The 12,418-nt window shown below is 47.9% G+C and overlaps 1 protein-coding gene across 3 annotated transcripts in view; it reads right to left on the bottom strand.

The window, feature by feature from the left end:
- The window catches only part of LOC130390881 (dedicator of cytokinesis protein 2-like), a 148,406-nt gene that overhangs the window by 85,027 nt on the left and 50,961 nt on the right, over positions 1-12,418 (bottom strand). For all 3 annotated transcript variants that reach the window (XM_056601049.1, XM_056601051.1, XM_056601050.1), the window contains 3 exons: positions 7,823-7,931; positions 6,449-6,519; positions 2,126-2,232 (listed from right to left, as the gene is read on the bottom strand). In XM_056601049.1, the coding sequence (XP_056457024.1) occupies positions 2,126-2,232; positions 6,449-6,519; positions 7,823-7,931 (287 nt within the window). The remainder of the gene's footprint in view (positions 1-2,125; positions 2,233-6,448; positions 6,520-7,822; positions 7,932-12,418) is intronic.

Below are 12,418 nucleotides of genomic sequence, written 5' to 3'. Positions count from 1 at the left end.
ACTCATCACTCCCTGCCCCATCTCGTCCACCATGTCTCTTTTACTAACCGTCGTGTCATCTCTCTCTCACTCCCACTCCCTCCCCCCCGTCCCCTTTCAGCACAGCGGCTCCGGCCTTCCGTTCCGTTCTCTCTCACAACTCTAATAGGGTACATATCGATATCAACAGGAGACACGGGAGTGATCAGGTCACAAGTACAGGTGGGCTGATGGAAAAGTCTTGTTTTACCGAGGGAGCTAATCTGTTTCTTGGAACGAGTTCACAGACTTCCATCATGGAGGCACTACAGCTTCCTCTGGGGAGTAGACACAGCAAATGATTTCCTCTGAAACAACGGCCCATATCTTCACACTCTTAGCCAACCCTTCCCTCGCCCCCCGATCTCCTGATTTTTGGCCTTCCTGCCCCCACCTCCTCGTCTCTTTCTGTGATTACCGGCCCGCTGCACTTCTCGCTCCTCCATTCCTCCTTCTTAGCCAAGACAGAGTGGTTCTGTGGCTTCTGGGACAGGTGGCCAATCACCTGAGCCCGGGCGATCGATGCTGTGCCCTGGCCGGGCAATCGGCTCGCGCCTGACCCGACCGGCTTTCTGTTCCTTTGCTATCGAGGGTGCGGGGGTAAAGCTCCCACGGACCCCCTGATTGGATCATCTGCGATGCAGTGAGGTTGCACAGAGGTTTTTGAATCGAATTGAAGAACAATTCAATTGCAGCCATCGCAACCGGGAGATACATCTTCACGCATATGTATACGTATATGTGCACTGATACAAAGGCCCCAACCGTATTAACAACACAGCAGTGCCGACAAACTACAGGAGGGAGGCTCCCATCGAGTTATAGTTATAGAGAGAGTGAGAGTGAGAGTGAGAGTGAGAGTGAGAGTGAGAGTGGGAGTGAGAGAGAGAGAGAGAGAGAGAGAGAGAGAGAGAGAGAGAGAGAGAGAGAGAGAGAGAGAGAAAGACAGAGAGAGAACCAGCCCGGGAGAGAATGAGAACATCCATTATGGAGAAAGAGTGAGTGCCTTTGTCTATGGGCCCAGTAAGCACCGCGGAGACTAGTTAACGGGCTGTCGTAGCGTGGTCCAGGAGAACCAGAAACCCACCGTATCTGCACTGTCATCCCTATTTGATCGCCCACTGCAAGCTCATTAAGCCCCCGTATTATGGTTGAGTTGAGTGATGGCCAGCGCCTGGTTACCTCATTAATGAGCCCCAGTGTGTAGCGACACGCCACTTCCAACACAAAGGGCCGGGGACGGCCATCTTCCTCGGAGTAAATAGTTCAATCATGACACTTACTATTTTTAATGTTTTTTCAAACACATCTTCAAGCAGAATAGTAATTGCGTCTGGCTTGTTTGGGGCAGGATTGGAGGTGGGTTGGTGCAGGGCGTACAAGACAATTGACAGCTCTCAGATCGGAACCAACCAACAGATTTTGACCTGGATTTTGGTGAGATGCATCTGCTGTGGGTGATGGCATCTGAGCTGTGACCTCTTCCAATCACCAGAGGTGGTGAAGTACAACGTCAAAAGACTTTGGAAGGATTAAAGGCACGGAGCGATTTGGAGGGGAAGCTGAGCTCATTAGCAGCTCTCTACTCTGCTCTGACTGTAATAACAGGCTGGACGACCAAGCTCCATTACGCTGATTGTGGTGTGGGGGGAGTGTCTGATTTGCTGTAAGTGTGAATAAGGAATTACAGGAGACCTCCAATACCTTGCACTGGAAGTGATAGATGTAACTACGGTTGTTTGCATACTGGTTAAATATTTATCTGCGATATTTGAATATTGGTTAATTATTGATCAGCGACATTTTGTTTAGCCATAGTATACAAATACTAAATCCTGCTCAGAGTTGAAACTATACCTCCCCACAGGGCATACACACATGTACACACACTGACGTACTTAAGGCATTCTTAATACCTATTCAGATTATGATTGGTTTTGCTTTGCTTTTTTAAACAGCCTGCAGCCCGGCTGATATACCCTGATGGCAAACGCCCAACAACCACTTTTCTTGACATTAAACATGGCAGGTGATTGTCTCGATAAGACATTTAGGAACCGTCACATCAGGGGAGCGCCCTGGGACCTGTGGATGAGGTCGCACACACCTTGTTTCTGGAAGAGACGGCTGCTGACAATCTCCGTCATGGAGATGACCTTCTGCTTCTGGAGCTTCTCGGGGGAAAAGCAGGTGTAGAAGTCGTGCAGGAGCTGACTGGAGAGGGGAGAAGAGGGAGGAGAGGGGAGGAGAGGAGGAGTGGGGTTAGCAGGGAACCAGGGACGATGGAGACATTGAAAGGTGAAGGCTGAGAGAATATGAGGAAGGAAAGAAGGAAGTGAGGATTTGAGGAAGGAAGGAAGGAAGGACATAAGAAAGAATGAACAACAAATCAACAAATAGCCAAACGACCAGACAGAAACAAAGGAATTAGTAACGGATTATAAAGCAAGAGTGAGATCAAGAGAAACAAGAAAAAAGAATAAAATATTGGAACTTGATAGCGGAGATAATTAAGAGGAATGAGAGGCGGGTAATGGAAAAGAACATTCTTGATAGAACTTTACTCAAAAGCAATCCTAAAATCGACATCAAGCATTCCTAAAATCAATTCCCCCGTCCTGACTCCACGAGACCCCGCGGATAAACCACTTAGGGGGGAGCTGGAGTGTACTCCCATTCAGACTAAATGAAATGAAAGACCCCGCCACGAAGAACCCCTAAACCGGACTGTTTAACTAAGCACCCTTCACACCAGGTGCCAAAGAAGTGTGAAAGAGTGTTTTGCTGCACTTTCCCCATCATAAACGCTCTTATAAAAGGGCTAACGCAGATTGATCAGGGGACGAGAGGAGCATCGGCACACGCGCAATTGAAGGAGCGCGCCTGCAGTCAGCCGAGCGGGCCTGGTGAGAGTTTGAGTCCTCCCCACCTCCTCGTCCACCCCCCACCGGGGGCCCTCCCTGTGCCCACGGTTTTAATATCGGGATAATTAAGCGGGTCCATTACGGACTCATCAGCATTGCCATTCAGGGTGACTGACGAAATGGAGTGGGCGCACGGAGCCCAAAGCCCCCCGGACCCCCCCCCTCCTGTGTCCTCTGAACCCTTCTTACCGACCGGCTTACGAACTACGCTAAACGGGGGTACTTTACCCAGGAAACCCGCCAAAGTACACTCCCGTTCTGCCTGGCAGAATGAAATATTACTATTCTCTTACGATATTCCAACCGATGCCCAATTTTGTTATGAAATGGTAACTTTGGGATTTTTCAACGTGGGACCAGGTTTCTGTTATTGTATTGTATTATATTATAGTGTGTGATTGCGTGTGCAGAGGTGTGTGTGTGTGTGTGTGTGTGTGTGTGTGTGTGTGTGTGTGTGTGTGTGTGTGTGTGTGTGTGTGTGTGTGTGTGTGTGTTGTATTAAACTGTGAGAACATCCTAGCGGCGGAAGGCAGGGCACATGTTGACATGGGGACACCGGGCTGCGCTAATCAGAACCACTAATTATAAGAGACACAGTCTCATTAAAACGCCGAGCTGCGGACACACAGAGGACACACACACACACAGAGGACACACACACACACGCAGAGCACACACACACACACACACACACACACAGAGGAGACACACACACAGAGGACACGCACACAAACACACAGAGGAGAAACAAACACGCGGAGAAGACACACACACACACGCAGAAGACACAGAAACACGCAGAGAAAAACCCAAAGTGCCTCCAAAAGTGACTCTGACAATGCATTCCCTTGTACTGCACTGAAGACACGCACGCACACACACACACACACACACACACACACACACACACACACACACACACACACACACACACACACACACACACACACACACACACACACACACACACACACACACACACACACACACTCTGTGCCCACTCTGCAGCTCCTCACTTTAGGTACTGTTGTGAGTGCAGGAGCCTAGACGGGGCTTTGAAGTCTACCTTTGCGTTGTGTGATCAAAATTCACACGGCCGGTTCCTGGAAAAGACACCCGAGGCAACTGTGATCAGCCAGGCTGATCTCAACCTTGTGCCGTGTTTCGGCCCGGAGGACTCTGATAACACAGCTGTGTGTGTGCCTGTGTGTGTGTGTGTGTGTGAGAGACTTCATCGTATTTATTTTTTTCAAGAGCGCAATAAAGACTGAGCCATGAAATGAACACAATCTGTCTGAGAAACGACACTGACAGAAAGTAACACCCCCTCGTCGCCCTTTACAAAACCTCTGTGTGTGTGTGTGTGTGTGTGTGTGTGTGTGTGTGTGTGTGTGTGTGTGTGTGTGTGTGTGTGTGTGTGTGTGTGTGTGTGTGTGTGTGTGTGTGTGTGTGTGTGTGTGTGTGTGTGTGTGTGTGTGTGTATGTGTGTGTGTGTGTGTGTGCGTGCTCATCTGCCACACAGCCAGCACCTCTGTGACAGCGGTGTCAACACCCGGGCAAACACCTGATGACACACGCGCAATCACGCACACACAAACGCGCACGCACACAGCGTGCGGAAAAGTGACGAAGCATTTAACCAGAAAGAGATTTGTTTGAAATTGAACCACGGAAGATGGACACAAACACTAATTAACATCTTCCCCCAAAGTTATTACCACGTAATAAGGTCATTGCAGCAATACGAAACCTCAAATGGCTTTGAAATGGTTTGAGGACGGGGAAATGTGGAGGAGGAAGGAGCCCATAAAAGGCCTTTGGCAAGATCCAAACTCCAGGCGGTGTCTGGGGTTTACAGTGGAGACGGTACACTTTGAGGAAGCGTGTTCAGGACTCGGGTTATATCGAGGTTAAATGAAGATCGTGGGAGGGAGCATCTTGGATGCCTTCCTAGAGAGGAGTTTTAGGGAGATCTAAAATGGGATTTGTCACGCTTATGTGTGTGAGACACTATGACAGAGAGAGAGAGAGAGAGAGAGAGAGAGAGAGAGAGAGAGAGAGAGAGAGAGAGAGAGAGAGAGAGAGAGAGAGAGAGAGAGAGAGAGAGAGAGAGAGAGAGCGAGCGAGAGCGAGAGAGAAAGAGAGAGAGTGTGAGTGTGAGTGTGAGTGTGTCTGTGTGTGTGTGTAGGTGTGTGCATCCATGTGTGTGTAAAGGAGGGAGCGGTTTAGGCCATGTCCCAATTTTCTTAATGGCCTCCGACTCCGTCTGAAGGCCCTCCCTGATGTAGCTGTCTCTCCGTCCGGAACGGAGGGGTAGAGTAAACACCAGGAAACAGGACACCCTTCAACGTGTCTACTGTCTACAAATGTTTCACGACGATCGACAAAGGAGCTACTAATTAAATAATACATATTCCAAGCGATGCCCATTTTTGTTATTAAACAATAACCTTGGGCTTTTTTCAACCTGGGACCTATTGTTCCATCACGGTATACTAATGCGGACTACATTTTTGGAAATTGCTCCGGTATTGAGCGACAACGCCGCAGCCTCAATCAGCTGAATTGGCTGCAATGTAATCCTTTGGGCACTGCGACAAACAACGTCCTCCAAAAGTGCTTGTGTTGGCCACTGACAGCCTCAGATTGTTATTACGAGGGGCAGACTACATCATAGAATTGATCGCACTGAAGTCTTGCGAGAGTTAAGTTCTGGCAGGAACCTAGAAAGGAAGTTGAGTTGGAGAGAGGAGGTGATGTTGGAATGCAGAAAGCTTAGCTTAGTTTTATCTCAAAGATATGGGTGAAGAAGGGTGGAGATTGCGACGCCAATAGGGAAATTTCCGAATGCAATGCAACAACTTCATAGCCATAGATCTCCTTGAGAAAGACTTAGTTAGACACAACGTCAGACAAGACAGGATCAAGCGAAAGGTAAGGAAAGAATTTGTATGTCTCTGTAGGGATCCATTCCATTATGTTGTCAGGCACTTACAATAACAATATGAGCCTTTCAGTAGGCACACAAACACCTTTTAAAAGCCATTGACAGGCCGCTATTGCCCCGAAGGGTTACATTGAAGCCCCTTTCACAGATTACTGCTGCCGTGTTTTCGTTCAATACCGGACCAATTTCAACAATGTCATCCCAAAAGGATGTGAAAATAGGCAGAAAATCTTGAAGGTATCCTTCAACTTATTACTCTGATACAACAACATTTCTGCTTTGTACTTTGCCAGCCTTGGTTTCTATGCAAACCGAATTGCATTCTGGGAGGCTCCTCCAACCCTTCCTCACAGAGCTGGAAGGATTGGCTCCGCTGGTGGGGCCGACTGGAGGGCCCTCCCACTACACCCATCGGGGATCAGAGACACTACCGCACTACACGACACCACTGCACCGCACGGGGGGGGGGGGGGGGGGGGGGGGGGGGGGGCGCAGGATGGAGGGGTGCAGGGTGGGGGAGGGTGGAGGTGGACATGCTGGGTGTCTGCGGTTTTCTCACCTCAGGAGCGTGGCATCAAACACCTTTTCAACATCATGCAAGACGGTGGGGAGGTACTTCAGAGCGGCTACCTGTGGAGGCAGAGGGCGTGAGAGGGCAAGGCACACAGAGAGAGAGAAAGGGGGGGGGGGGAGCATCACATTGATATTACTGCAAATCATTGTCATAGAAGTGTCAGTAAAGTTGAGGTTCTATTTCCATCTATTAGGCTCCGAAGTCAAATCTGTCCCTCAGAAGCACTGTCAGAGGCTTACTTTGGGATTTGTGTGTGTCTGAGTGTGGCTGGTTGGCTGAATTGCTGACTGACTGACTGGCTGTCTGACTGAATGGGTGACTGACTGACTGTTTGACTGGCTGGCTGACTGACTGACTCGAGTGAGTGCATGCTACCTGCCTCTCTGTATATGTCCTTGTTCAGACAGTGTGTGAGAAAGGCAGGTAAAGAGAGGGGGAGAGAGAGAGAGAGAGAGGAGAGAGAGAGAGAAAGAAGGAGAGAGAGAGAGAGAGAGAGAGAGAGAGAGAGAGAGAGAGAGAGAGAGAGAGAGAGAGAGAAAGACATGCATGAGGGACAGGTGTTTAGAGGTGAAGCAACAGGTTGTTGGCAACATGAGGTGGAGGTAAATTAAAGCGAAGTTCAGTACTTTAATTTGTATGCTAATTATATTTTCTTCTACTTTATTGGGATTTTGAATTATAATTCAGCCAAACACCTTTTATGTAAAGGGACTCAGTAAATACAGATCATGGTAATTAAAGGCCCTGTGAATAATTAAAAGTGTATGTTGATATTAATCATCCATCACAATTTGATGAAGGAAACATGCTGTTAGCTATGATTAAATGCTGTTTAAAAACGTCTATATTTGCTTTTCCAGGCTGGCACAGTCAAGTATTATATTGTATAAGGAGTTTGATTGACATCTTTATCATATTTAATGCTTAGATAGAATCAATACTACTTAGAAAAAGTAATAAAGTCCTGAATTTGAATTAATGTGTGTGTGTGTGTGTGTGTGTGTGTGTGTGTGTGTGTGTGTGTGTGTGTGTGTGTGTGTGTGTGTGTGTGTGTGTGTGTGTGTGTGTGTGTGTGTGTGTGTGTGTGTGTGTGTGTGTGTGCGTGCGTGCGAAGGAGGCCGTGGGGTAATAAATTGTGGCTCCGTGATAAAAGTAAAGAGATTAGGTCATCGAACAACTAATCTCAAAGATTAACTGAAGGAAATTAAATTAAAAGGATTCATTAAAGGAGGCGGCGCAGGGACAACGGGGACCATGGCAGGCCCAGACAGGAAGACGAGGGGGAGGGAGAGAGGGAGAGGGGGAGACAGATGGATGAGGAGCAGGAGAAGGGACAGAGAGGGAGGGGTGTTTCTTTACCCTCAACAGCAGGGTGGTGGTGTAGTCAGTCCTCATCAAGCTGTTTATGGACTCAAACAGTCTCCTCAGAGACTGCTCAAACTCCTCTTGCTCCTTCCCTTCGTAGAGCCTGTGGGGGGGGGGGGAGAAAAAAGTTCATTCTAAATGTAATCAATCAATGAAGAGAGAGCATGCTTAGAATACAGACACTCCCCGGCTTCCCGGAACCAATTGAAGTCAATACTGATCTTCTTTTCCGTCTTTGATTTTCTGCTGCAGTTCCTCTGGTCTGCGTCGCATGAAAGGGAAGGCTTTTTGACCTCCAAGTCGCAAATTGGGAATTACAATGATTTCGAAAGATATGCGCAAACACACACACACACACACACACACAAACACACACACACACACACACACAGAAACACACACTCCCTCTTAAGTCACAGGACACGTTTACATTAGCCCTTGACTTCAGAAGATTCCCGCTCAGACAGCAATAGAGAGAGAGAGAGAGGAGGGAGGAGTGAGGGGTGTGAAGGGCCGGGAGGCTGAGATCAAGACTGAATAGATGGAAGACAGCCGAGTATTTCAGCATTTTTGATTGGGTGTAGGAGAGAGAGAGAGAGAGAGGGGGGGAGATGAAAGAAGAGACGGTAGGAGGGTTGCAGTGGGAACAGTTAAGAAGGTGTGTGCGTGCGTGCGTGCGTGCGTGCGTGCGTGCGTGTGCGTGCGTGCGTGGGTGGCACCGAGGCACAAAGACAAACAAGCGTGATCTGGTGGGACCGGGAGAAGGGTGAGAGGGAGGGAGAGAGACGCATCGCTGGGGTGAGGGACAGAGTTTGAGGCGCACCTGAGGTGGGAACAGAACGCGGGGAGGGGACTTGAAAGCGGGGAGAAGACACAGAGATGTATAATAGATGAGGGAGAACAGAGAGGAGAGGAGAAGGCGTATGGAAGGGCATGCGGATAGGCCCTAGTGGTAGGATGGTAGCAATCATTTTGTACAGGTGTGGTCGGAGGGTAGACAAAACAAGAACACAGTTCAAGGATTAAGGCCACAAAGGGCAGGATTTGATGGAAACCACTTCAACCATTTACAGGGCAAAATAAACCAGCAGCCTTTACCTCTGCCAAATACGCCCAACATAAATGAAGCTCTCTCCCAAAACACAAATTCACCTGCACCATTCCTAATGTTTATGGGTGCCTGAATGTATTCAGAACGTTCTTCTCCTAAGCTCAACATATCTGTTGGTCCCATCATTACGACGCTAATGCAGCGTGTGTACATTACATGTTTTGCAATCAATAATTTACCCATAAACATTCAAAAGCATCTTAATTTAACAGAGTCCATGCCAGAGCCCCCCCTCCATTCAGCTCCACTTGGTACAGCCCGCTGAGGTCTAACCAGGCACACCGGTGCATGGTTAACCAGTGAGGTGGGTCATGTAGCGTGCTCACAATTATCCATGAAGGAAAGACAAGGGAGGCTGAACAAGATTTAAAATGAAAACAGGGTTGCAACCCAGTTCTCAGAGTGTGTAGGGTACGTATCGTTGAGTCGGGTATCTTGTATTGAAGGAAGGAGGGCAGGAAAGTGATCTGAATTCACCGCCGCAGACTCGCTTTGGAAAAGTTTGTGCTAAACGAATACTTAGTCTGCAGAGTGCTAAACTGGAAGGGAAATGCGCTGGTGTTATCCATCATCATTCATCTTTAACCACCACAAACAAGTCCAGGTTGAACATCTGCTGGCTGAGGGGTATTCCAAGGGAAAATAAGATGTAGATTGCACAATGACGTGTCTGACCCCCCAGGGGAAATCACATGGTAATTCTACACAAACAGGATCCCCATCCAACCAGCCAATCACACACAGGTCCCTGGAGCGCCTTGGCAGAGCACTATGACCGCGTTGCCACCATTACACCACCCCTTATCATCCACCTGCTCCCCAGACACACGCACACACCACCGGTGACCTTTCACGGTATGCGGTTCCAAAGTTTGTCGGGAGCGAGTTTACACGTTTGCATGCAAAGTACATAATAAACCATGCACGAAGCCTGTACCCGGCTAGCATGTAGCCTAGCACACAGCTGACTAGAATGTTGCTTGTTTACATTTCAATGATCCAATCAAATCTAAAAAGAATCCATGCGAAGCTGGTGCCGTGCTACAGGAGATATCCATCTCAGATAAGACAGTTAAACAGGCTCTGACTGTATTAACTTTGTGTTGGGGAAGCTGAAGCTACCCACGGAAGTATGTTTAGGTATTTAATTAGGCTCTGTTATCTCTACTACAATTAGGTGTCAGCTTCCCTTCTACATAAGCTCCAGATGTCACATGGATGGATAATTAACTATAAAAACTTTTTTCATCCTTCAAGGGTGTTTGAAAATATCCTCTAATGGCAGGTTCAAGTAAGCTTTCAGAAGACGAATCAAACAGCTTAAAAGACTGTAGTCAAAGTGTTTAGTTAGCTACCGTGGTGAAATAATTCCCTATTCTGTATCACTTCTCATCACGGCGAAATGCAGTATTATACAAAATCTCTAAAGGGAATAAAGCTGCTCCAACTAATACCTCTCTCTGTCTCTTTGCTGTAGAATACCCTTTATATTTGTCTGTGCCTCCCATCCCTGGTTATATTTCCACTCATCTCCCAGCCCTCCACCGTTGTCTTTTCCACTGATTCAGTCTGGGCGGAACAGCTGTTAATTACACTAGAAGTAATGAGTGCTCGGGGGGAAGGATTAGAGCGTGGCACACAGGATATTTAGCATGTTGTAGGCGGGATTAGGCGGTGACACACAGTCGTATTTTCAAAAGAGTCTTTACAGAGTACAATTATAGCGGCCTTGTACCGCATAATCCATCGGCCTTATGTGTGTGTGTGTGTGTGTGTGTGTGTGTGTGTGTGTGTGTGTGTGTGTGTGTGTGTGTGTGTGTGTGTGTGTGTGTGTGTGTGTGTGTGTGTTTGTGAGTGAGTGAGTGAGTGAGTGAGTGAGTGAGTGAGTGAGTGAGTGAGTGAGTGAGTGAGTGAGTGAGTGAGTGAGTGAGTGTGTGAGTGAGAGAGTGTGTGTTTGTGTGTGAGAGTGTGTGTTTATGTGTGTTGGGGCTCTGGGGTCGTTCTCTGTATGTTTATTTCTGCCATGACTTTTTGACCTGGCGTCCACTACTTTAACATCTGCCACAAAGATGTGTCGAGATAGTAAATTAAATAGCACAGATGCTCGCGCCCTAAATGTACATCCGAGTACAGATAAAGCCGAGCTGACAAGAGTGCTCATTACCATATATATACCATGCCAAAGTCTGCATCAAGCTGCCTTAATCCAGCTGAGTGGCGCTGTAACAAGGGCTTGAGATGACCGATGGATGAACCTTACTGTTTTCAATCCCTCTCTACGCTACCAGACATACTGTGTGTGCATTTGTGTGGACTAGGAAAGGCTCCCATGGCATCATTTGTTTAGAAGACGTATCCAAGGCGACTTGCAATGAGTTGGGGGCGTTAAAGGCAAGGTAGGGGTGAGGGCAGGATGCTACATGCAGGCATGTGTGGACATTGGGGGTCGAACCCGGAATCTTTTTGTTTTTCGACCAATCATGTCGCTGCAGGCGGGGAAGCGTTATCACGTGATTGGCAAACACAAACTCGGCCAGCAGTAGTAAACTGTTAAAAAAGGGTCCCTAAAGGTTTCAAACCAACACAGAAATTCTCTAATTCAGATTAATACAATTTGTTTTCTTCGATAGAACACGTCTGTATTGAAACAGGAATCAAGGCAGTTCTCTGGTCGTTTTGGCTTTTGGTTTCCGGCCTAGGCTCTGTGCCGTCTCCCCATGATGGTGCTAAGAAATGAGCTGCAGGATCCCAGATTAAGTGTTTACTATCAGCAGGACCCCCCTGGTGGTCCTGCCTAGGCTGAGGCTGAGTATTCTCATCCTGCATCTTGATTCAAGACATCTTCACTTCCTGAGTCAATCCATTACTAAGATCCAGAGTCAAAAAACAACCCTTGACAATTTGTGTACAAATATGAACGCACAATGAGCAATCACTTCAGTGGCGGTGGAGCTGCATGTAGGCACTCCTCCGATTGCCTCCCATACAGGTGGAGCAGGCGGTGGGTGGGTGTGAGCGCCTCATCAGTGGCGCTTGCTCCAGTACCCTGTCGAGGAGCTTTTCAGCACAGGAGAGGTGCTCTTAGTGTCGTTCAGGGCTAATGATCCGGCTGGCTTGATCGCTGCCCAATGGGCTGTGGCCGAGTAGCGAGTGCTGCCTCGTCCGATGGACCGTGTGGCTATTACTGGGCTGTCGACGTTCCCTTGGCTGTGGCAGCCGCTACGGCTGACGCTGACACGAGAGCCATCTCTACAATGTTATTGTGAATGCATTTGAATGAATTTATTATACAGTCATATATAACTCTATAGAATTACCCAGAAAATGACAATTCTAGAAGTGTACATTAAAGCTAGGCTAGGGCATTTATTTTAAAAGCATGTTTGTCATATTTGTTGAAATTCTCTTGGAAAGAAAATGGAAACAAGGTAGTATCTGTGGCTGTCGGAGCCCGTCCAATCATTTCCTCCAACCAGAAA

This window comes from Gadus chalcogrammus, chromosome 10 (assembly GCF_026213295.1).
Source record: "Gadus chalcogrammus isolate NIFS_2021 chromosome 10, NIFS_Gcha_1.0, whole genome shotgun sequence".
Classification (NCBI taxonomy): Eukaryota; Metazoa; Chordata; class Actinopteri; order Gadiformes; family Gadidae; genus Gadus; species Gadus chalcogrammus.
Note: the sequence above shows the minus strand (reverse complement) of the source record. Positions and strands in the feature narration are given on the sequence as shown.